The 25,808-nt window shown below is 44.9% G+C and overlaps 1 protein-coding gene across 3 annotated transcripts in view; it reads left to right on the top strand.

Annotated features, from left to right (window-relative positions):
- Positions 1–412: 412 nt before the first annotated feature.
- FGD5 (FYVE, RhoGEF and PH domain containing 5) overlaps positions 413–25,808 on the top strand; it is a 197,480-nt gene continuing 172,084 nt past the window's right edge. For 2 of the 3 annotated variants that reach the window (XM_054978379.1, XM_054978380.1), the window contains exons 1-2: positions 1,935–2,234; positions 16,420–19,354. In XM_054978379.1, the coding sequence (XP_054834354.1) occupies positions 2,222–2,234; positions 16,420–19,354 (2,948 nt within the window). In that variant the 5' untranslated portion in view covers positions 1,935–2,221. Of the gene's footprint in view, positions 486–1,934; positions 2,235–16,419; positions 19,355–25,808 lie in introns of those variants that run through there. The other variant, XM_054978381.1, reaches the window with a different exon arrangement.

Genomic DNA, 25,808 nt, shown 5'->3' on the forward strand with positions numbered 1-25,808 from the left:
ACCCCCAACCAACTGAGGACATTCCTCCCTGAAGATTCTTCGCCCTTCATTTAGCCCTTAGGCTAAATGTAAATAAAATGTATTTATTTTTACAATATTGCTGTTTCCACATGGAGAAGACAGTTCACACGTTCGGCGGAGTGGCCTGCGAGAGAACGTTTGTGTGAATCTGCCTCCACCCCCGATTCCAGTTGAAGTGGCCGACTCTCACCCAAAGCTCCCGATTCTGTCAAGTGATTGAGAATGATCTGCCGGAGAGGTTTATCAATGAAGCTGGATGAGAGGAGGAGAAAATTATGTCATCCTTCCTGAGCTTGGGAAAAAGCAGGATTGTCCGAAAGGGAGGAAAGGAGGGGTGGGGAAATAGCCCAAACGAGCGCTTTAAAACGCTTCGTCCAGCCTTCCCCGGCTTGCTCGGACATACGAAGTCGCTACTCGCTCCCTCTGGAGGTGCGCCGGGAGATCGGCTCTGCCTTCTCGCCCAGGTAAATCCCTCTGGCTTCCTTTTCCTCAGGCTGGCTGGCTTGGCTTCCCCGGGGCGGGGAGCATCCTTCCCCCGGTTCCCATTCCTGGGGATATCGCGTCCATCCTCCATCCCATACATATGCGCACATGGGGCGGAGGCTGCCGGCTGCCTTTTGAAACTGCGCCTGGACGCCACTTCCAAGTTATGACGCGTCCCCGTCCACACTGGCCTGGCTGCGAGGGAAATCTGTGGCATTTACTTCGGAGTCAAAGGCTACAGGTGGCTCGAGGAGTTCAAGGGGCTGCCGTAAAAAGAGCAAACCTCTTCCTTACTGCGAGCCGTGTCGCCTTGTGGCTCAGTTTAGGATCCTAAAGGAATTGAAATCCCCTCAGTCTCGGGCAGCAATGCCGTTGAAGCGAATGGATTTACTCTAGGAGGCTCTTAATTACTGCCTACACTGGGATCACATATAACCTGTAAAGACGACCGGAGTAGTCCCATTGAATCTAACTGCGCTCCTCCAGAGAAGGGCCGCAGGTTCAGGTTTAAGAACAGTGGAGGGCACTGGGACTACACAAGAGTAAATTTGAAGGTTGCAATCTAGACACGTCTAGGATCGCAGAGACACGCCGCGCTGATCCTCGGTGCACTGAAGCCGAGCGTCAGGTCCCTTGCCAGAGACTGGGGTTCACGCCGCTCTCCCCCACCGCCTGGCGGCAGACCCGGCTGGGTGCGCGAGCGCCTGCGCGTCCGGTGACAGCGGCCACAACCTGTGGTCACCGCTGGGTAAACGGGGAGGATGGAATAAGCCGAGGGCGGGAGAGGGAACCTCCGCGGAACGGAAGGAGCGGGTCGTTCCTCGAAATTCGCGCCCTTCCAGCTCTGCGCTGCATCTGCGGACACCGGCTCGTTCCTAGGCCCGCCAAATTCAGGGCAGACATGGCCACCTTGCCTTGCCCGGAGTTTGCTCTTCTGGTTACCGTGGGCAACTAGCTTCAGGTAAGAAACCGGGTCGGTCTGCAGTAGAGCGGCAGCATTTGAGTCCAGTGGCACTTCAGAGAACAGCAAGATTTTCAGGGTATTGTTTTGGGGAGTCAAAATTCTCATGCCCAGCCACTTACGCTAGTCGCGACAAGACTGCTGCCTGCGGCCATGAGTTCCGCAGGACAATCCAAGACGGAGGGCGGAGAAGGCGCTCCTTTCCAGCCCCCCGTCCCCAAGCGACCGGCTTCCTGCCTTTCTGTCTCTCCGTGCGTGATTTCCTAAGCCCAGGGTAAGCGGTAAGCAGGCCGGCCGGCCGGCAGGCGCGGTCTCTTTAAATCCCCGCTTGTTTTGGCACCCTGCGTGCCCCCTCCCTCCCTCCCCTCCCCTCCGCCGCGGCTAGTCCCTGCGCGAGCAAAAGGGTTTCCTCTGCAGGGAAGGGAGGGAAATGCCTGGCGGCCGGAGGAGGAGGAGAGCGGCAGCGGCAGCGCCGGGCGATCCGAGACTGCGGGCGGCCCGTCCAGTTGCAAGGAGGTGATGGCAGCGGCCGGGCAGGGCGACGAAGGCTCCCCGCAGCCCTGAGCTCCGCCGCCGCCGCCGCCGACTTTCGCTCCGCCGGCGCTTGCCGAGGGCTCCGCACCTTGCCCGATCGGCTCTCCTCCGCCCAGCAGCCCATGCCCCAACCTCAGCTTTAGCAGCCGGGCGGGCGGGCAGGAGGAGCCACCCGGAGCCTCTGCCGGGATCATGGTCTGAGCCGGGGGCGGGCGCCAGAAGATGAGCGGCACAGGTGAGGGCAGCGCCGGGAGGGGGAGGGAAGAGAGCAGGCGAGGAGGGCCCCGGGATCGGGCCCGCGAGAAACTCCTGTGCCCGGGAGGCGCTTCCAAGGTCCTTGGAAAACTCAGCGGCGCAACCAGGATCCTGCAGCGAGGATAAGACTCCCTTCCCAGGACAGGGGCTAGAGGCGCCCGCCTTTCCTCCCCGTCCCCACTGCTTCTGGGATGGAGGCTGCAGTTTTCTGTTTCTTGTCCCTTCTCCGTCTTTAGTGTGCCCGGTAGTGTAATCCTAAACAGAGTTACGCCCTTCTAAACCCATTGACTTCAGTGCGCTTATAAGGGCGTAACTCTGCTTTAAATGGATTGCACTGGGAACGTAAGAGGTGCCCTGCTGGATCTTCCCAACGGTGCGTATAGTCCAGCATCCCTCTTTCTTTCTTTCTTTCTTTCTTTCTTTCTTTCTTTCTTTCTTTCTTTCTTTCTTTCTTTCTTTCTTTCTTTCGACGGCTACTTCTATGGAGCCCGGGTTTGTCCCCCGGCGGTTGCGCTCCCCAATCTGAGCAGCCGCCCGCGGATCGCCAGAGCATTGGCGAGAGAGGCCCGGCTGGGCTGCTGAGCCTGGAGGCGGCTGGTGGCCCCCCAAAGTTGGCCCAGGCCGGGGGGGGTGCGTAGGAGGCGCCCAACTGTGTCTTCCCACCCCGCCTTCCCGTTGAGCGGCTCTCTCCGCGGCTGGCACCGCCTGCCCGGAGAGGAGCCAGGCTTTGCGGATCTCTGACACTGGCCTGTTTGTTATGCCGAGCCTGTCTTGCTGCAGTTTGCTTTGCGGGCTTCCGTGGGAACCCCCTTGGCAGCGGAGGTTGCCCCTTTGCTTTCTGCCCGCCCTGGGAGGCCCCTCTTCCCGGACTCGCGGGAAGAGGGGCGAAGAAACAGTCCCGAGGGAAGTCCCGGCTCCCATTCAAATGGGAGCGCTTGCCGCCTCCGCTTTTGGCCCGCGCAATTCTAGCCCGCGCAAGCCCCCAAGCCGCCACACTCCAGCTCTTTGCTCGTTTTGACTCGCCCTGGAGCACTTTCTCCAGGTAAGACATACCCGGGCCCTTTCCGGCAGGGGGCAACGGGATTCTGCGGGGTCTTTTTGCAAAATCCTTTGCAGCAGCAGACTGGCCGCAGATGCTGGCGGATTCCAGGACCTGAGCAGCTGTTGGCAATGGCTCCATAGCCCAGACAGAACTGCCAGTAAACCGTGGAGTGGCACAGGAGCCCAGCCGCAGGTCTCAGGGTGGATGCCGAGTTAGGAAGTGAGGGCAGCTCCTTCAGGCATTCCAGTGAAAGCAGAGCTAAAAGGATGGTTCAGAGATTCTGAAGTAACTACTTTACCTTTCCGGCCTGTCTCAGAGTCCTCCTTAACCTGTCTGTCTCTTTTTCTCTCTCTCGTGTGTTTTTATCTCATCCTTCCTCCAAAGAGCTTTGGGTGGTGGTGCACCCATTTCTCCCTTCCCTCCTGGAGCCTTGTGTGTGTGAGACTGCTCCCGGTGTGAAATGCAGGGCAAGAAACTCCATGCATATGGGAAAGAATTGCATCTGAAGTACTGCAGCCTGCCAGCTAATCAAAACAGAATAGTAACCCAAGAAGTTGTAATAATTCAGACTTAGATGGGCTTTCTCTGTAGCAAACAGAAGGGCTCCATCTGAATGCCCTTGCTTAAGAGAACTCTCTCAAGAAAAGACTGCTTTGGCTCATTTTAGGGCATGTCTGCATTTGGTTTTCTTTGCTGAACTTGGTACAGGCATGCTCCACATTACTGTGAGTCCTCACAGACTGCACTGGTCTATACAATCGGAGATGTCATTATGAGGTTGCCATTGTACCCTCTTTTTCTTTGGGGAGAGATCTGTAAGTGAGAGAATCTCTTGTTCTAGTGGGGGTTTTTTTCTTCCTGTTGACACTGTTGGCACTTCCTCTTTGGACTTGCTTCCTTCCTTCCCGTTCTCCAACATCCTGGCAGCTTTAGTTAATGCACTGGCTTTCTTGAGTGTTTAATCTCTTTCTAAACAAGATTTTAAATCTTTCTTCTGTTCTCAAGCATGAAGACTAGATGGCTGCAATCCTAAGCATGCTTACTTTAGAGTTACTCCCATTGAACTCCATGGGATTTATTTCTGGGATTTACTACATGGGATTTACAGCTACAGAATTTTAAATTTTGATAGTTCTAAGAATAGATTTCTACAATATGTTGATGGCGAGCTCAAAGGGAAGGTAATAACCAGCATATCAACAACAAATGACTACACTGAAAGGGGATAATTTCATATGTTATTTGAACACAAGAAGCCGCCTTACCGGCTTCATGATAAGGCCACAGGTGTAGCAAGGTCAGCATTGTCTACTCAGACTGCCAGCAGTTTTCTGGGACCTCAGATTAGAGGTCTTTCGCATCACCTACTACTTGATCCTTTTACTGAGATGCCAGGGATTGAATTTGGGATCTTCTGTATGCCAAGCAGATGTTCTACCGCTGAGCCATGGCCCCTTCCCTTTCCTTAAATCTCAGAAGCACAGCCATTAGTGTCCATGGCTATTACTTATACAGGCTGCTTTATACATCTGCAGTGGGACTATTAATTTTGTCCTCCAGGACAGAAATGGTTGAGAAAGGCGTTCTCAGAGGTACTGACCTCTAGAGCGTCTTATCTTCTGCCAGAGATAAGAATGCCCTGAAGGCTACCTAACTACAGTCAGACTCAGATTGTGGAGATTCAAGTTGAAATCTCTATTGAGCCACAAAACTCCCTTGTTTACCTTGGGCCAGTTGCTACCTCTCAACCTGATCTACCTTGCAGGGCTATGAAGATAAATTGGGGGAACATAGTGTACATTGCACTGAGTTCCTTGGAGAATGGGCAGGAAACAGGAAGTAAATATCATTGCTCTCTCAGGCAATTTGATGTATAGTTTTCTGAAGCTCTCTTCTTGTTTCATATGGCATGTAAATGAATTTCTCCTGGACCAATCCAGCTTGCAGGAAAATAAGCTAACCGTTCTGGATGGACAATGTCCCTGTCAGGTACATTTCTGCTGAGCTGGTCTGTCTTCTCACTGCCCTTGCCACTAAATGGGAAAATGAAACTCGCAGAAAATTACAAAAATAAACCATCAACATAGGAGTTTTGAGCCGCTCCGAGATGCTGGAAATATTTCTGTTTGAATTCGAAGCATTTAGAATATTTACATTAATCAGGTTAGATCTTGACCAGCAAATTTCAGAGTGCAAATTCCAATTCATCATCTTACTTACCTATTCAGGTAAGCCATTTAGAGGGTGAGGTAGAGTGCCACCATCCCCTCTTGCATTTTATACTGTATGCAGTGATTCTTCAGGAGTGTTTGTATCTGTGATCAACTCAATGGTTCCACGTAACATTTGCAACAATTAAATGAAGTGATATACAAAGTCTGCGTGCTTTCCCGCCCGACTTTAAGCTGGGGTCTCTCCAGGATTTGTGTTTTGAAGCCCTTTCTGCTGCCCGCTGCCTAATGGGAAATAGTGAAATATAACCAGAAGCAATATCTGCTTGATGAAAGGACTACTGTCAAATCAAGAGCCGAGGTGTCTGAGGGGAAACTACCTGGGCTGGGTACTTAAATTAGGACAGGCTAAATTAAATTAATATGATCTCTAGGAAACTATAATAAAGCCCACAACTGCCATCAAAAGTCGTATGGTTATCTGAGTATGGAGTGATCGTGGAGACAGTCTGCACGTGGTAGCTTCTAGCCAATGGTGAGGGAGTCATGTACCTGCTGCTATGCACAGGATTTGGCTTTCAGGATATGGTAAGAAATGGTATTGGGGGGAGTTAAATTCAGTGGAACTTCCTCCTACCTATGTGTGCACAGGGGTGCAGTCTCAGCAATTCTTATGAAGATCACAGAAAGCAGGGTAGACTGGAACTGGAATCCTTTTAGCACTTCATAAATGGATAGAACATGAGTGGTAAAATATATATAATGGTGCAAACATTTCCCAGGCACTATTTGTCTCATATTATATTATTGAATTACATTTATATGCATGATAAAGAAAATACATAACAAATGGTCTGATCTATTGATTTGGCATCTCAAAAGCCCTTGGTTATTAGTTTCTTTTAAGAGAAAATTGATTTAAATAACTACATTATGGCACATTTTCTCTCGGCCAAGTGGCTTTCTGCTCTGCCATTTCTGTCTAAATTTCAAGGAAACCTTTAATGATTTGTAACTATGTGCAGTACTTTTTTTTTAAACAAAAGCTTGGTTGTTACTTTAACATTTAAGACAAAGTAGGCAATAAAATAAACTCAGGTTTTGACTTAAATGATCTTTTTAATGTTAACAGCCATTTTTAAAAAAGCTTTTGTGCCAAGGTGCGGTGGGGAATGTGTTTCACCTGTAGCTTCATCAGGGGTTTTGTACAACCTCTCCAAATCATTTGCTCACGGTGGGAATTTACAGATCTCCTGACAAAATGCATTGAGATCTATAAATACAAATAAAACAATTTTCCCGCTGCAACTTGCTTCTTTTTCTCTTCCTAGACCTTGGTGCTGCCACCCTTTTCTCGGCTGTACTTTTTATACTTGATGTTTGTGAATTTATGCCACATTAATATGCTATCTTTCTTCATTTGGTGGACTCAGGTGCTGGGGTAGGGGATCTGCTACTGTCTTCATCAGTTCACCACAGGCAAGGACATTATTTGTGTGGGAGCTGCTGTAGCATAGCGGTTAAGTGGTTGAGCTGCTAAATCAGCACCCTGCGAGTTCAACTCTCACTACTGCCATGAACTCTGCAAGTGGCCTTGGATAAGCCACTCCTCTCAGCCCCAACTCCCCAGCTGTATTGTAGGGATAGTAACACTATGTTCACCACTCCGAGTGTGCACTAATCAGTCTGAAAGGGTGGTGCATATGCACATTGCTATTGTTGTTAGGAACATGTTTCAATGAATTTAGTGGGACTTCTGAGAAAAGATGCTTAGGATTATACACGTGTCTCAACTTCTCAGAAGCCTATCTGACTCCTGCTTTCCAAGTTTGTCTGAAACGCAGTGGTCTGAGCTCCTACTCTCTTATTCAGCATTGGGCTGAAGGGCAGGGACTTCTCCCCACAGACACACTGGGCATAAAGACCCAAGTTTCATCAGAGACCAGTCCCTAACCCTTCCTTCTGAGGGAGGGCAGATGTGTATGGGTGTACCAAAATTACTAATCAAAGTGAATTTGGAAGTTCCTTCTCAGAGGGGAAAGCATCTTGCAAAAAGCATGAAACACAGAGGGTATGAAATCTGACCCATCTTACAATTGTTTATTGTTTCATCCTGGGATTCTATTGATGACAGCTCAGATGGCTTATAACATCAGCAGAACTTCCTTTACTGGAATTATTTCCTTGTAAATCACTCCAGACCATCAATTTAACAATTTAACATATGGGACTCAGGTCACAAAGCATATGGTCCAGATTTATCTAAATTCTGAAAAATGTTAATATGGCTTATCTGCATAGCCCTGTTTTATTAGCTGGTTAAGATAGCTCAAGGAGTAGAAAATTAGCATATGTAGACTTCATCCCCAGTGCAACACTTCCAAAAATGAATTAAAATAAATGAGGCTAAAGATTCATTTTACTGTAGTCAGTAACATTGTATCTCCAAACCGTCGTTCTCGTTTTTATTGAAACAGTAAGTTCAATGACATGGAACACTCTTTCATATATTAGGCACAGTTAAATATTCGATCTGACTAAGACCAATGGCTTTTAACGGGCAGACCCATCTGGATTGTGCCCACGTGCCCATTGGCAAACAACATACCATGGACCATTTGGAGGAGCAAAATCTTTCCCTTTCGCTTAAATGTCAGGGACGGCTTGATGTGCATTTTCTCTGATACTAACACCCAAACTTATTAACGTTGGACATGGGGCTATCTGAGTAATCCCAGTGCTTATAGTGTTGTTCTAGGAGACACAGGTTTGAGTCCCCACTCTGCCGTGGAAGTTTGCTGGTGACCTGGGGCCAGTCACTCTCTCTAATCCTATCCTACCTCTGGTAGTTGTGCAAAGAAAATGGAGGAGGGGCGAATGAATAAAATAGGACTTACTTCTGAGTAAATCTGCTAAGAATTACTCTTTAAGAGGCTGTTCTTCTTTTAGAAGTAAATGTTTGAAGGCTGCTCCCCCACTGCCAAAATATTGTAGAAGAAATAGAGTTTCGCAAATGAGGTGCCTCCACTGGAAAAGCCCCATCCCCATATAATAAGCTGTCTCGCTTCAGTAAGGATCACCCACAGGGCCTTTGAGGACAATCTGAATGTGTGGACAGCTTCATCTGTGAGAAGACAGCCCCTGGGGTACCATTTAATACACTCCCCCACTAGTATATCTCAGAAAGAAATTATCAACATGGAGATTGGCACAAGTGATGCCTGGCTACTGGGGTTGCAACCAAACCTTAATGGACGCCGTACTATCATTTCATGATAGTAATTATTCACCTCCTGGATTGTCTTCACAGTTGCAAAGGACTGCTATTGAACAATAATTGTGCACTATCCCACAATGGATGCAGCCTGGGTGTCCAGAAAAATAGTAACTTGTGTTGACTTTCCAAATGATGGAGAAAGCCAGTAGCTAGGATCCAAAGAGCTCTATGCTTGAGTAACACAGGTGTTCTGCCAGTTTTTAATTTTCCTGGCAGTCCTTTACACAGCGACGGCTGCTGTCCCAGAGCTCCCCTGGACCTTGAAAGTGTACTAAGCTGCAGTGGGGGAAAAAGAAGCCCAGACATGTGAAGCTGCCTTCATACCTGAGCCAGAGCACTGGCCCATTGAGCAAAAGACTCTGCTCTGGCAGGCACTGGTTCACCAACAGTGCCATTCTAAGCAGAGGTACACCTTTTAAAGTGTTGAAGTCAACGGGTTTAGAAAGATATAAATATTCTTAGGATTCCACTACAGACAGAGTTTCCTACAGAGATCTTTCCTGGCGTGCAACCTGGTGATGTCTGAGAATGAACCAGAAACCTTTTGGGTAAAAATATATATACTCTGCTACTGAGCCAAAGACCCTCCCAATGCATGTGTGGAAAATTCCTCGTGAGTAAGTTGCAGAGGTGGTCTTAGCCAATGGGAAACAGGGATAGCTGTCCCAGTCCCAACTGCCTGCACATAGAGCCCCCCCCCCGGAGGGGAGCAATAGAAGAAAGAGGAAGCTTTTGCTGCCACTTGCACCTGTCTCACCTGGGCTTTGGTCAACTGGCATCTGGCAGCATCAGTGGCTCCTATTCAGCTGGCATGCGGTGAAGGCCACCACTTGCTTGGCCCTGGTGAGGGGGGCCAGCAGTGGGGTGGCACTGATCCTGAGGCCTCATTATGGACTTTTGCCCAGGACCCCAGAACCACTAAGATTGCCCCTGGTCAGTTGCCCCTTTAGGGAATTAACAGGCGGAAGACAAATTACAGCTTTTTTCAATGGTGACAGCGCCATCATTGCCCATGATATGTACTCATTTCACTGTGGTTTCACCAAGCCTACAGGTGTTTACAGTGTTTTGAAAACATGTGTGACCAGAGGTTTTATTTGATTCAGTCAAATTCAGATTGAAAATTTAATCTACTTATCTATCATGTTATCCCTCCAAGGAGCTAAGGGTGGCATACATTATCCATCCCTCCTCCATTTTATCTTTCCACTTTGAGGTAGGGTAGGTTAACAGAGAATGGCTGAGCCCCAGTCAACTGAATAGGGATTTGAACTCAAATCTCCCTGGCCCTAGTTTAACACCATGCACAGGCATAGAACCTCAGCCTCTCATCCTATGGCTAATAATCCCTCTCATTTTTATTTCTTCCTCCTAGAATAGGCTATCCAGCCTCCAGAAGGAATTACAACTGATCACAAACTATGCAGATCTGTTCCCCTGGAGAAAAATGTTTACTTTTGAGGGTGGCCTCTAGAGCATTTCACCTGGCTGTCTGTCCCCAGGCTCCACTCCCAAATCTCCAGGAATTTCTTGGCCTGGGGTCGGCGAGCCAATCCCAGAATTTCAGAGTAGTATACATAGTTCCCTCTACCATTTATCTTTATAACAGTCTTAGGAGGTAGGTTAGGCTGACAGTCTGTGACTGGACCAAAATTACTCATTGATCTTGTTAGCATGGGAATTTGAAACCGAGTCCCTTCAGTCCAATTCTGACCCTCTAAACACTGCATCATATTGTCCTACAAGAGGGCAAAATAAACCTGTCAGCATAACATGGGGAACTTAAAAATCTATCCTTACAATTTTCATCCTTCTTGAAAGTTGTCTCCAGCCTTAGAAAGCATTCCATGAACTTTCCTTTATGGTTCTGAAAGCGCCCTGTAGTGGGTTTTATGAAAAGGGTTATAGCCCCGCTGGAACCGAGACTCACCCAGATGAAAGGGGATAAGCAGAGGAAGAAGCAGAAGCTGACACGGAAACCTCAAACAATACAGGGAGGAGAAACACAAGAAACTGTCTGATCCCAAAAAAGTTTTCTTTGGGTACAGGGTGTTTTTCTCTCTCCCTCCTCCGGTTCAATGACACAGATCTTGAAACAAACAGGCATGTTTACAGTTCTAGAAACCTGTACACTTTGCATGGCGTAATGTTGCTTTTGTCCTTCACAGTGGAAAACTTCTTTGCTGGCCAACTTGGATGGAAACATGAATGTACTGAGAGTAAAACTGCCCCCAATCAAAGGGTCATTATGGTTCTTCATTCTGGGAGAGAGATGGTTTATTTATTTCTTTTTTTAAAAAAAATGGATTGATTTCAAACAGAGTGCCCAGTATTTAGTTTGAGGATCAACTAAGGAAGGAGGTTCAAAGACGATTCAGTTAACAACATGATACAGCAACAATAAAACACCTTGTAGCAGAGTGAGGGTGGCAGGTTTACAATGTTGGATCAGAGAATATTGGATAATGTGGGTGAGAAATTGTGAACCTGGCCCCACAGGGTTCCCTGTTTCATACCATCTGGCTCGCACCACAGATAAAGCTCTTGCAGCCAGTAGCACATTTCCCATTAATGCCATTAAAAGGAATCACACACTTTAATCCTAGTCTGGGAATTCAAGTAAGAAACGGGAACATATGGGTGGCCTTTTACCTTACGATTTCCTATGAAATAAGGGGTTTGATCTTATGTCTATAAAGGGGGAGTCTATAAATGTCTATAAAGGTGCTGTATTTCAGCTACTAAGACCACAAACCTCTTTGATTAATTTGTGGAAGACAGTGCTATTATTGGCTATTGGTCATGTTATCTAAATAGTGCTTTCAGGAAAAGACACAGTATATATCTGCATAGTAACAATTGGAACACACAACAGGGAAGGTGATGGCATTGATATCCTGTTTGCATGAGGCATCTGGGTGGTTACAAGTTGGAAGATAGGTGATATGGATCTCATTTTGATGCAGCAAGGCAACTAGACTATACAGTAGACTGTATCCTACTGTGTACTGTCTGTTGCTGTAGATATGCTCCTACTGGATAGTTCTGCATTTAACAATCACATCAATCTGCTTATGTTGTGTTTCAGCATTTCCCCCCAGCTCTGTATCGGATTTCAGTTTGTTTTTCAATCTCTGCCAGCCTTTCCTTATCGTATTGTTGATTGAATACTGCAGCAGATTGTATCAATTTATTCTATGTAATCCACCTTGAGCCTCAGTAAGAAAGGCAAACTATAAATAACATAAATAAATAAATAAATCATGTTTTATGGATTGTTTAGGGGAAACTTTGCTGTAGGTATGATGTAATTAGAGTGTCAGTCTGGGCTCCGTAAGATATGGGTTCAGATTTCCACTCTGGGGGCCAGACAAGATGTGATGATATCCTTATAGCTATTACAAGGATGGCACCACCATTTAAACATGATTTTAAAATGCTATGAGGGCCTGATCCTGATTGGGGTCTCAGTGCAGTGCTCTTGTATCCCCCCTCCTCCATTTTCCAGTGCAGACATTTTGGCACTTGAAAAGGCATGAGGAGAAACTAGGGATACCAGACCCTCGCCCCCACACCCTGCACCCGCTTAGCTGGCCAGTGGGGGGAGCGCACCTTCCGTGCACGCTCCCCTGCAGTGCTGTGTGCTCCCATGCACCGCAACCTCCTGGATTGGGCCCATTTTGGCCTGGATTGGGGCCTCTGTGGAGCGCAGGAGCGCTCCTGCCCTCCACAGTGGCCCAAAATGGGCCCGTTTTGGGCCCATTGTGGCACAGATCGGGCCTGTTTTGGGCCACTGCAGAGTGCAGGAGCACTCCCACTCTCTGCAGTGGCTCAAAACAGGCCCAATCTGGGCCAAAATGGGTCCAAAATGAGCCCAATCTGGGCCAAAACGAGCATGTTTTGGGCTGCTGTGGAAGGCGGGAGTGCTTCTGCACTCCACAGCGGCCCCAACCTGGGCCCCTGTGGAGCATGAGTACACTCCTAGGGGCCGCATGATGATGTCACTTCCTGGAAGTGACACCCCCAGGTAAGTGCTAGGCCCCAATCTCCCGCCAGGATATCTCCTGGCAACCCTAGGAGAAACAAGAGTATGGCACTGCAGGTAGGTCAAGCCTAGGGATCCCAGGTCCCCTGCTGGGAGGAGGGATCCCCGCTCCCACCCCCTGCCACCACTCAACTGGCTGGTGAGGGGAAAGATGGGGAAACTGGCCTCCTGGGTGTATTCCCTGGGCGGCATGATGATGTCACTTTGGGGAATGACATCATGCAGGCCCGGGAGCGCTCCTGTGCTTTGTGTGCACAAAAAGGTAAACATTCGGTCTCCCCTCCCACCGGGAGAGTAAGGGGACCTGGCAACCCTAAATCACTTTAATGGAAGTGGTGTCCCCTAGCAGTTACGAGGACACTATCATATCTAGCTTAGACCACAAATGAAGTGTGACTTACTGGGTCTGTCATGATCTCTTAGTCTAACTTACCTTCCGTGGCTTGTGGGAAGTGAAAACCATATATACTACCCCAATCTTCTTGGAAGAAGGGTGAATAACTAGGAAGATAACTCTTCTTTGCTCTTCCAAAGATTTGTAATATTTAGAAAGATTCTTAAAATGACATCCATTTGTAGGCATTAGATTTTTTTTTTTTTTAAAGTGTGGCCTGATGGGCAATTTAGGGCAGATTACTTCGCCTTGCAAGACAGTTTGTCTATCGAAAAATAGGAATGCTGATATTTAATTGCTTGGTTTGTGTTAGTTTTATACTGAAAAAAATTCTTTTATATAACCAGAGTGTATTTGCATTTATAATGAGCAGTTAGGGTGGGGTTTAATGACAAATGCTCTAAGTATGCTTGAATCCAGAGAGTAGTCATAGTCTTTTGCTACAAAATCCACCCACACTTTAATTTTGGTTATAAAGGTGTCTACAAAGTGACTCTGCCTTCTGTGGATCTGATGAAGAGATGTCTGATGCATGACAGCTGATGCTGGAATACATTTGGTTAGTCTTTAAGTTGCCACTGGCCTTCTGAGTTGTGCTTCAGTGAACACAAGCTGAGAAGCTGGATCGTTGCTTATGTGGCATTACGGTGATGCAAGGGAAACACAAATGGAGCATTGGGATAAACAAGGTTGAGGTAGTGGGAGTTCTCCTGGGTATCTCGCCCCAGCAGAAACCAAACAAGTGTTGTTGTGATATCCTGAACTGGGGTGTGGTGGAGAAAGCAACTATTCCTCCTTCTTCAGTAGCTAAAACATAGTCAATAGCTGCCAAGGCCATCAATCATAAGGCTTTTGTGACTTGAAAACAAAAGAAAGCTGCTTGCCAAGGAGACTTGCCCTTTATGGTGTTGCTCTTTAGAACAAGCAAAACAACTGAAGGAATTATTTGGGGAAAGTGAACTTGCATTGACACTGATTATAGCTCCTCAAGCATGCATCATTGGAAAGATCTTGAGTTAGACAGGGAGGAGCTGCTGTAGCATAGTGGTTAAGTGACTGGGTTACAAATCAGCACTCTGCTGGTTCAAATCCCATTCCTACCATGAGCTCAGTAGGTAGCCTTGGGTAAGCCACTCCTCTCAGCCCCAGCTGCATTGTGGGGATAATAATACCACTGACTTTTTCACTGCTCTGAGTAAGGCACTAATTTGTCTAGAAGAATGGTATATAAGCACGGTTGTTGTTGTTGTTGTTGTTGTTGTTGTTGTTGTATGGATTATTATTTGTATGACCTGCTGAGTTATTGGGAAAGAGCATGTGCTTCAGTCTCTCACTGAAATCAATGAGACATAACTGGGCTGGACCATGCTCAGACTTGTTTGGAAATTGGTGTCCAAACCTCTGTATTGACTGACTGGCCAACAGAATATCTTTGAATAGGTTTTTAATAATTAATTTAATTTGATAAATTTAAAGTTAATTTTTAAATTTAATGTTATTTATATTCAACCTATCTTACTGAGACTCAAGGCAGATTATACAGTGTAAGTCAATACAATCAATGGTTGGGATATTAAAAAAAACAACACAACAGGGTATGGATTAAAGAAATTCGAAAACAAGCATAGATCAAAATACAGATAGGAAACATTGAAGAAAGAAAACATAAGTGATTTGACATGACTTATTAAACAACATGGAAACTGCCAGTATGAGCAAATCTATGAGCAGAACCACAAGTGACAAAAGGCACAGATTGGACACTTGTCTGCTTCCCTCAAGTTTTGATGGGAAATGTAGGCATCCTGGTCTCGCAGCTTCACTCTCTGACTGCTGTCCAATGGACTTTTCAACTGTCATTTGTCCAACATTCCGCCATACTGCCTACATTTCCCATCAAAACTTGAGGGAAGCAGACAAGTGTCCAATCTGTGCCTTTTGTCACTTGTGGTTCTGCTCTATATCAGAATCCATGAATAGTGGCCATTTTCACACTGCTTACCGGCCACGGAACATCGTGCCGAGCTCCCAGAACGGCAGCGTCTTCCTGGCATGATTTTGCGTGAGAACTGCTGTTTTCACGCGAAATCGTGCCAGGAAGACACTGCCATTCCAGGAGCTTGGCGCAATGTTCTGTGGCTGGTAAGCAGTGTGAAAACGGCCATAGTCTACAGTCTATGTTCCTTTTTTAAGACATCAGTCTGAGCCATTTCTTGTTACACAGGCTTATTACCTGAGTAAAAAGCCCTCTCGAATAATGCAGTTTTGCATAGCTTTGAATTTAATTGATTTAAGTAATTAAACTGTAGAATTTGCCACCAGCGGGCATACTGGTAGACATGAACATAGATGGCTTTAAAAGACAGGAGAAGAGGCCCATCAATGGCTACAAGAGCTAGTGACTGCATGGAATCTCCATTAGGCAGTAAACCTCTGAATGCCACTGCTAGGAGGCAAAATCAGGGGATGACCTAGGCCTCTATGCCTTGTTGTCGGCCCTCCAGAACGACTGGTTGGCCTCTGTGTGAGACAGGATGCTGAACTAGATGGGCCACTGGTCTGATCTAACAGGTTCTTCTTATGTTTGCTGCCATTGTAACAGAGAGTATTGCTGAACTGAAGATGTTTGGCTCATCAGCTAATAAGATATTCATGTTTCTTGGTCAAGGCTAACTTTTTACAAATAAAATGCTGAAAGAGCCCATCTTATATGTATTACATCTACTGTACCATGAGCATCTCTCTTAGAAATGTCATATGTTATACAGGAAGGGCTTAAAAACTCACTTGCAAGTACAGTTAACTCATTTGGACCCCGATCTAACCTACATATTTTTGAAGTGTTGTGGGCCAGTATAGAGCTTTGTGAAACAAATAGGTCTGCGTACCCTTGTTTCAGGCTTAACGTACTGGTTGTTCAAGAAACTGAACACTGCCCATCAGCCATGTATAGGGTTGCCTGGCTGAGCCTGGCAACTGGCGAGAGGGCTGGGGGAAGAGACAAAGGGATGACATGTGTGTGATGTCAGCAACAATGCAACATGGGATGTATTGCAGAGGATTGTAATAGGAAGGCAAAATTGGTGGAAATCACTCTAACTTCTACCAGCAGAAGTGGGATTGAATCAGTTCACCTTATTTGTTTTTCCTCATATTTCGCATAGCAATAATGACTGATACTTCTTGAAGTAGTATAGAAACTTGCTAACACAACCTTTCATTTCTTCATTTGACAGATTTCACAAAACCACCACTAGCACCAAAACCAAAGATTCTCAGTCATCTTGCTTCTAAACTTCCTCCATCACTGTCAAGGTCTGGGACGCTTCACAATTCAAACTCTATGTCTAGGGGTCCAAAACCACCCATTGCACCCAAACCAAAAATCTCCACTGACAATGTTCCAGTGATTATACAGAGATCCAGTATTTGTGCCAACAACAATTTTAACAAATGTGCCAATGGACAGCTGTGTGAAGGAAATCAGAGCAACACTGAGTGCTCGGAGTCAGAACTAGAAACTGAGGATGAATATATTGTAATTTCTGAAGCTGAATTGACAGATAAAGAGTATAATGACTCTGAACAACCACAGGAACCAGAGAATGTTGTCTTATGCTCTCCAGGAGCATTAGCAGGTAAGGCAGAGGATAACTACACTGAAAATGAGATCTGTGATCTTGAAATAAATGAACTAAAGAACAATGATTCTTCATGTAACACTGAAGCAGCAGACAGGGGCTCATGTGAATCAACTGACACCCACTCTCCTGACAGCCCTGAAGAAACAAAAGAGAATGCTGGGTATGATGATGTAGACTGTGAAACTGATCCCGGTATAACCAAAATGTACTGTGCAGATGGGGCTGATGAAACACTCAGAGAACTGGATCTGATAAAGGACAATAATGAGTATAATATGGATAATAAAATTTTGAATGGAGGTGCAATTTTCAAGGACTCTATATGTGAAGTTATTATCTTAAGACATTTAGAGGAGCCAACACCCCCTTCAGAGGACCTGCTTCCAATCTGTGAGGGCCCAGGAGAGGAAGATTCACTCCAGGCTTTGGAAGATGAGCAACCCAGCGCTGACACAGACATGGGTGCAACACATAACAATGGAGATGAATCAACCTTGGACATAGAGTCGGAGCTTGTAGAGGGTGATTGTGAAAGTCCCAGTATTCTTCTTGATGATTCTGAAGAAGTAGGCATTGGACTAGACCTTAACGAACCTGAATCCAATACAGAAGCAACATTGAGTGGGACAGCTAATGAAACTGATGCTGGAAAAGAGGAGGAAATCGATCTAGATGCTACATGTGAAACAACCATAGAACTGGAAGAACATATAGATGATGGCTACCAAACCACTGAAATTAAGAGTGAAGAGGAAACATCAGAGATAGTGTGTGATACCAAAGAAGACCCTGAGGAACAAAATGATAATGTCCTAGAGGCAGAAACCATAGATGACAACTGCCAGATTATTCCCTTCGAAAAGGAATGCAGTGAAGATGACCCTGACTCTCCTGAAAAAGATTTGCCATTAGAAGAGACTGAAATGTCTAGTGACAATCAGTCCTTTGCTCTTCAGGATGTTAGCAGACTGGAATGTAAGTCACAGCTAGCGGAAGAATGTAAGGTAGATGTTTTCCTTGGAGATTGCAGTGAAAATGCTTTGGAAGATCCAGAATCACATAACCATATGACTGAGGCAGAGCATGGTGATGATGGAGAAACTGCCCTGGATACACCCAATAAAACTTCAGTTGATAATACATGTCGTGCCTCAGAAGAACTGAATGAATGCCATTATAGCAACAGTCAGATAAATGCAATCTGTGAATATGTGCTTGATGCTGCTGCAGTAGTTCCTGAAGTGGTGGTGGCTTCTGATAAAGATGATGGAGAAACAGCCAATGACTCGTCCCTAGATAACCCCTATGTATTGGGAGATAGCCTTCCTTCATTTGTTGGAAAAGTAGTGGGGGAGGCGGATGTTCAAAAGGAGGGAGGGAGTATGGATGGTGAAAACCACTTGCTCTCCATTGACCGGAAAAGCATCGTTACTAGAACAAGGTCCCTTTCTGGGAAGGTACCTGGATATGTGCCGGAAACAGTTCCAGAAGAAACAGGCCCAGATGCTGATTTGCAGCCATTAAGCACAACTCCCATGGTGGCTGAAGACTTAAGCCATAACTTCTCTTTGTTGGATGGCAAGCCTATGGAACTGAATAGGGCATTACCTGCAAAGCCAAGACGCTTTATTTTATACCCTCGGTCTTTTTCAGTAGAAGGTAAAGACATCCCAGTCTCTGTTTACAGAGAATCTGATACCTCTATAATGGATTACAATAGAATAAACAGGATGGAAGACCTCTCTTTGCCTTGTGTAATTGCTTCATCAGGTAGCTTTTCCCAGAGAAATCATCTTCCATCCAGTGGGGTGTCCACCCCATCCTCAGTTGTGGATATACCACCTCCTTTTGAACTAGCCTGCATTACCAAAAAGCCAATTACTAAAAGTTCACCTTCACTTTTAATAGAGAATGAATCCCCTGATAAATACTGCAAGAAAAAGAAATCCTCTTTTAAAAAGTTCCTCACCCTGAAGTTCAAAAAGAAGACTGAAAATAAAGTTCATGTGGATGTTCATCTTTCTTCTTCAAGATCTTCCTCAGAATCTAGTTATCATGGACCTTCCAGGGTCATGGAATTGGACAGGAGGAGTTTGAGTAGTTCACCTCAGCTGAAATCACGTACGGGCAAGCTGAGGGCCTCTGAGTCTCCAACTGTTTTTTTCTATAAGGATGGCAAGAGAAAAGGGACACCCAAAACCTTTAGTAGGAGTGTATCACGGGTGGAGTCTTTTGAGGATCGTTCAAGACCACCTTTCATGCCCCTTCCATTAACTAAGCCTAGGTCTATATCATTTCCTAATGCTGATACTTCTGACTATGAGAATATTCCAGCAATGAACTCTGATTATGAAAATATACAAATTCCTCCGCGAAGGCCCACCAGGGCAGGAACTTTTACTGAGTTTTTTGAAGATCCTAGCAGGGCGTTATCTGCTGCTAACGAGAACGATGGCTATGTGGATATGAGCAGTTTTACAGCTTTTGAGAACAACAAACAGCAACCTACTAACCAGGAAACAGAAAGGTATTGTAACACATATTTGTGTAAAGCCAGTTAGCCTTGACCGGAGAAGCTAGACTTCCTGTGTATTGGGAGTTGTAGGCATACCCTCCACTTTACTTGGCTTATCTCCCCTCTTCAGGAAATGCTTTCTATAAATACAAGATTGTTAAAAGGTATATGTGCACACATTTAAATATATATATTTATATATCTTTAAATATATATATTTAAATGGCAGTGGAGTATCACATATGGGAAGTGCTGGGGAATCAAAGTTAATTTTAAGAAACTGTTTCTCTACTACAGGGACTGTTTTTTTAAAAATCATTATTATTCTGGCCAATGCTCCTGCATTCTTTTCTGATTAGAAGCCATCGTATCAGGAGGGCACGTGACTGAGTCTCTGTTGCATGTCCCACTGCAGTGAAGGGAGGCTGCAGGGCAATAGCTGCCTCATTGCATTCTGTACTTTTAGCTTTCATGTGGTTGCTCTTGTCTGTTCCTTTAGGGATCATTGGCATTTTTGGTTCCTGAAATAAAAGGATTAATCTATGGACTTTGCTCAAAGTCAACTGTTATGAACTGTATAAAGTTCATTATTTGTGCTAAAGCCTAGAGTAATCAATGTTTGGGAGATGCTGAATGTATTGCAAAAGTGTTTGAAGCTCTGCGCATTGGGATATCAATAAGGTTATTTTCTGTCTGATCATTGGAAGGGACTAAAACTTCCATCTCAATGAAGTCTTTAATTACATCACTGTTATTCCATTGGCTTTCCTTTGCCTTGACATTCATCTTGACAATTCTTTAATTACAAGTTTATAACTAGGAGAAAAAACATTGATAAACTTAAATACAATTTGTCTGTCTCAATTTGACTCAAAACAGAAAAGACAAGAAAGGAGAAGAATTAACTCTAAACTCTAGGTTTCTCTAAACATAGTCCAACACTGTAGCCACTATACATACTGTCTTTGTTCCCTCCAGCTCCTATTTTCTCCCTAATGCTTTTTCTTTCATTCCTCCATGCACCCTAGCTTTGCTTCTGTCCCCCATCTTCTTTTTTGTCTTATCTATCTTCCCATTCCTTCTCCCCCACAACTCACCTGAAGTTTCAAACTAAAACTGCAGCAGCTATTTTGGATAACATGGGCACCCACAGACAACATCAGTGAAATGTGCAGTTGCCTAAGCAATCCAAAATTACTATCAATGTTTGGGTTGCCAGCAACCGATACTAGCAACCAGCTGCGTATCTACCAACAGGGTGGGAGATGTCATAGTGACATCATTTTTTGGAGCGACCCAAAAATGATATCATCATGTAGAGATGAAACTCTGGCAGTTGCTCCAAATTATATGGTTTTAACCATAGAGTTTTGGGTAAATGCTAGAGTGTACCAATATGATGTTGTTAGTTGTACCAGAAGTGTAATCATCACATTACCAGTAATTACCCTGCATTTTCACCTGCTGGCAGCCCTAGTCAAAATCTCATAAGTAGTATCTGTAGTAACTGTAGTATCTGTAGTAACTGTTGATATCATGAGATATCAACAGTTTAAAACTTTTAAATTTTATTTACTCCTCTAGTTTTTTTTTTGTTTTTAAGGAGGGGTTTTCTAGAAATTTTGGAAGTTTGTATAAACATCATCCCCTTCTGTACCTGATCCCACTGTGCAACTGTTATGATATCCACTCTGAAGCCATATACAGATTTAGATATATAGATTCAGAACCATTTTAAGCTGTGAAGTTCTGTTTGCCAGGACTATTCCAGCTAGTCAGAAAAAAGATTCACCTTTTCATTTTCTTTCGTCAGAAAAAAACCCCATATATATATATGTTTGCATGTGGTATATCCTGACCAATAATTTTTAATTAGATTCAATCAAATTTATAGAGAGAGATCCCAATAATGAAAGCATGCTAGATATAATCTTTTCTTATAATTACTGATGTGGGTGTTAGCAGCCAGAATATTGTCCCCTGAAGGGCTGTTACTACTGTTCCCCAAAATTTAGCCATGTAGTATTAATAATTAAAATATAATTTGATAATACAAGACTAGAAATGCCATTAGCATGGTACATCCTGTGAAAAGTAGTTAGTCATATCATGTGGAGAAGGCCTTTGGGTCCCACAAAGCCTATAAACACTGTGGTATGGAATGGCCTAGAAGCATAAAAGAGATACATAGCTTTCACTTTTTGTTTTTATGATATGTTTCTGGCCTTTATATTGTTCTTGTAAAATGACAGTAATTATGACTGGAAGTATGTGGAGGGAGGGGGGAACTCCTCTCATACTTCTCCACATATCTATGTCAGTGAGATATATGCCACCTAGTGCCAGAGAGTTTGTCCTCATAACAACATGTATTCAGGGGCAGTAATTTACTCCTCTCCTCCCACAGAGGCCTTGTCCCCATACCACTTGCTGCAATCCTTGTTTCCCTGTCTGTCCACTAATGCTTTGAGTATCTTGCTGGCCCCCTGCAGACTGCCACCACCACCACCCCCGCCCTGCCTGCTTCACAACTGATCTGTTGTGCTTGAGCAATATGGATCAGCTGTCAACTAAAGAAAAAAAGTTAAAGGGCGTAAAGGGGGGGGGGAAATGGAGCTTTGCATCACTATTTTGAAAGCTGAGTTTAGCTCTCTCCTTCCTCCCCAGATTGGCTGTGGATAGAGCTTCCAAACAGAGATTCACAGAGCCCACCCTGGCATCTCCCCTTTAAGTCAGCATAAAAGAGGTTTTTCCTTTGCTTCAGCTACACGTGTCATGTTCAGAAATAGCACAATGTTATGTGGAATGGGGTTGTCAGGCCTTGAGGCTCCAGCAGCAGTGATGGATGGAAACGATGTCTCATAGCACTGCAACATCATTTGTGGCTGAAAAGACAGATTGACATCACTGCATTTCAGTGATGCTCTAGCAATCCAGCCATTCTCTATGGTTTTTTACCACTGCAACATGGTGACATCACTTCTGCTGGGGGAAGGCATGGACAGTTTTGTAGTGTGAGTTTTGTCTGCTCACACACTCATAGGAAGCAACTCAATATGTTTTGAAGGGATGCTGATATGAAAAGGACTTCCAAATACCCTTGCCATTCCCCTAGTGGGGGTAGGGGATCCCCAGCCTCAGCCCTGGCTGGCAGGGGAGGGAGAAAGGTGCAAGAACGCAATGGTGGGGCTCCAGAAAGCTCCTTACACACCCCATGTTGCTCCAGGAATTATGTCATTCATGGCACAACTTGGAAGTAATGGGTCACTCTGGCAGCTAATGGAGAAAAAGTAGCTCCCAAATTAATGTTTGGGGCTGATTTTTTCTCCATCGGTCCCTGGCACAATCTGCATCGCTCCAGGAGTGATGTTGTTCCTGGTGCAACCTAGGGTGCTCTAGAGACACCCCGCCCCCCATGCAACTCCCTCCATGCCCTCAACCTCCTGTTTGGTGCCCTAGGGATCTGGCAACCTTACTTCCAAAATAACTAGAACTGGAAGGCAGTACTGATTAAAATGCCCTGTTATAAAGTACTAAACTGGGTCAGTCCAATTATCTACCTAGTTCAAATACTGCTAGCAATGGTAATGCTGAATGCTATGGAAGAGGCAGATAACTGTATGTATACAGCACTAAAAGAATGGGCATGGACCCCTCTGTCAATCACTTCTGTCAGTTTAGTTTCTCCACCCACTACAGAAAAATGTAGGATGTGACTGTCTAATAGACAGATGCACAATCACCTTCTTTGTCTCAGTATCCATTGGTAATATATCTCACCAGATAGACCAGTCCTTCTAACTCATTTGTCATGAGAAACTGAAGCACTGCACATTGCTCAAACCTCCTCAGTATAAGTTGACAGGGTGCTGGAAGTCTACGCTGTTGCTCGAGGCAGGAATCTCTTGCTTCTCCCTTAGAGTCAATCTAAATGTTTTAGCTGGAACTACACTGTTTCTTTCTGTGCTTCAGAATACAGGATTGCAGAACTGAATTCATTAAGACAACCAATGTGGTGTAGAGTTTTCTCTCTCTGAGAGAGAAAGAGACAGGTTGAATCCCCACACTGCCCCACACTGCCATGGAAGTGTACTGAGGGATCTTGGACCAGTCACTCTCTCTCAGCCAGACCTACCTAACAAGGTTGGTATTATGAGGATAAAATGGAAAAGAGGAGACTGATGCTGTAAGCCACTTTCTCCATTGGGGAGAAAAGCTGGGAATAAATAATCTAATAAATATTAATAATACATTTTTAAAATGCCTTATGTGTAAAAAATTATATGCCAGAATCTTTCTTTCTGGAGAGCAGAGCTTTTTTTTACACAGAAGAGGATATAACAGGTTTATGTTACTTGGGGGAAGGGGGATTGAAAGTATGTACTGTGCTTCATGCTTTAAACCAAAATACTGGGAATGACAGACTACTTTTGGTGTAAAAGAGATATGTTGGGTGGGTTTAACAAGATGAAGATTGCACAGTTTAGAGTTCTTAAGTAGCCACTCTTTTATGGCTCCTATTGTACAGTTGTCAGCACAAGCAGACATCAACAGAAGCTAATTGGTCCCCAAGTTATAAAACAATGATAAACTCAGGATTTCTTTCTCTCTGTCAGGGCACTTTGAAAGAAAGCTGAATTTTATTCCAGCATAAGCTTTCATGGACTAGAGCCCACTTCCTTTAGAAAAATCAGTGGCTATTTATTACACCTTTTATGTAGCATATATGTATGAAAACAGTCAAGCATGAAATTCAAGAATTACGAAGAAAAATTTGATTACATAAAATTCAAATCTAATCAAGAATGATTCAGAGTTAACTAGTTAACATGGGATAAATCTGGGGCTTTCCCCAACCATTATAGATGATAAGTAGTTTAGCAAAACTTGTGAATGGTCTCTGTATTTTTCTTGATTTATTTGACTTCTACATAACTAAATTTCTGCTGGTACGTTCTGCATTTCATTGCCCCTGGACCCTACTTTATGTATTTTTTGCATTCTTGCAGTTAACAAAATTGGTTCAAGTTCACAAAAACTTATGCCAGGTTAAAATGTTACGTTTTTAAACTGCCCCAAGACTCTGGGTTATTTTTCTGCATCAGACTAAGATGGCTATCCCTCTGGATTCATTTTTATGTTACACTCTCTCAGAATGGAAAGTGTCCTCTGTGCCAATGTCTTGAATACATCTAGATTAAGTGCACTTAAGTTTTCTTAAGAAAGAGCAGTAATTTTTACTAATTCCTCCCTTCCACTGCCAGACCTCCACTATGTTTTTCCTGAGGATCTACTGACCTCCAGGAACAAAATGGAGGTGGTGCTCAGTAGATTGCAGTGAGGGACAGTAAGTGAAAATCACTGCAGCCTCATAAAAAAACTTAAGTTGGATACAGGCCACAATATGGCAACTGCTGCGCAAGCTAATCAGACTTGGGTGGTTTCCACATGTGGAAGCCTAGTTGTTGATCAAGTGCAGAAGCCACTGGAGCTTCCACACTACAGGTTTCCCTGCCCCAGTCTTGCAGCAATGGCCATCCCTAGACTACTGGTAGGGTTGACAGCCCTTGCCTGAAAAATGGGGAACAAGGGGGTTGGTAGGCAGGCAGGCCCCCCAATTCATTTTCCTTGTGTGCACTCGAAGTCCTGATGAAATCACTTCATGTTGAAAATTGGAAGGTATGGGGTCTCTGTCAGTGGGGGCATTTTTGTGACATTTGGGGGCACTTTGGCCCCACTAAGACCATATAGCTTCCAATTTTTCAATTGGAAATGTGTCATCAGGGCCTCCAGAGCTTGCATAAATGAGCCATTTTGCCCAATGTTCCCCCTCATTGCACCCCCTTGCTGGGCAGGAGAGTGGGGCTGGGGAGTGAAAGGTGGGGACAAGGGATGCCCATTGACATCCTTAGCTACCAAGATTTTTACTTAAAAAAATACACTAGAATATCATCAAATTGATATAATATTATAACGATAGGGATAATATCTGAATTCCCAGCTTTTTAAGAATTAAATCTCTAGACCCCTCAGTTGCAAAGGTATAAGGGGAAATGCATATTTCCACAAGGGAAGGGTCAAGACACTTTTAAGAATGAAAGCTGGGAATTCAGAGAACCCATTATGCTAATTGTTACAACAGTATATCAATATAATGATATTCTAGTGCAGGGACCCCTCGCAGGATTCCCATGCCAGTCCCCTGCTGGGAGTGGGGGATCCCCGGCTCCTACCCTTCACACCCTGCCCCCACTTACCTGGCCGGTGGGGGGAGATGCGTTTCCTGGGGCACGCCCTTGAGCCACTGCGGAGCAAGGGAGTGCTTGCGCTCTGCAGCAGCCGGATTTGGGTTGATTTGGGTCAAATTGGGCTGCTGCATAACGGAGGCGTAATTCCGCACTCTGCAGTGGCCGGATCTGGGCTGCGTAGTGTAGGAGCACTGCTGCATTATGCAGTGGCCCAATTC

Source organism: Eublepharis macularius, chromosome 4, assembly GCF_028583425.1.
Source record: "Eublepharis macularius isolate TG4126 chromosome 4, MPM_Emac_v1.0, whole genome shotgun sequence".
NCBI lineage: Eukaryota > Metazoa > Chordata > Lepidosauria > Squamata > Eublepharidae > Eublepharis > Eublepharis macularius.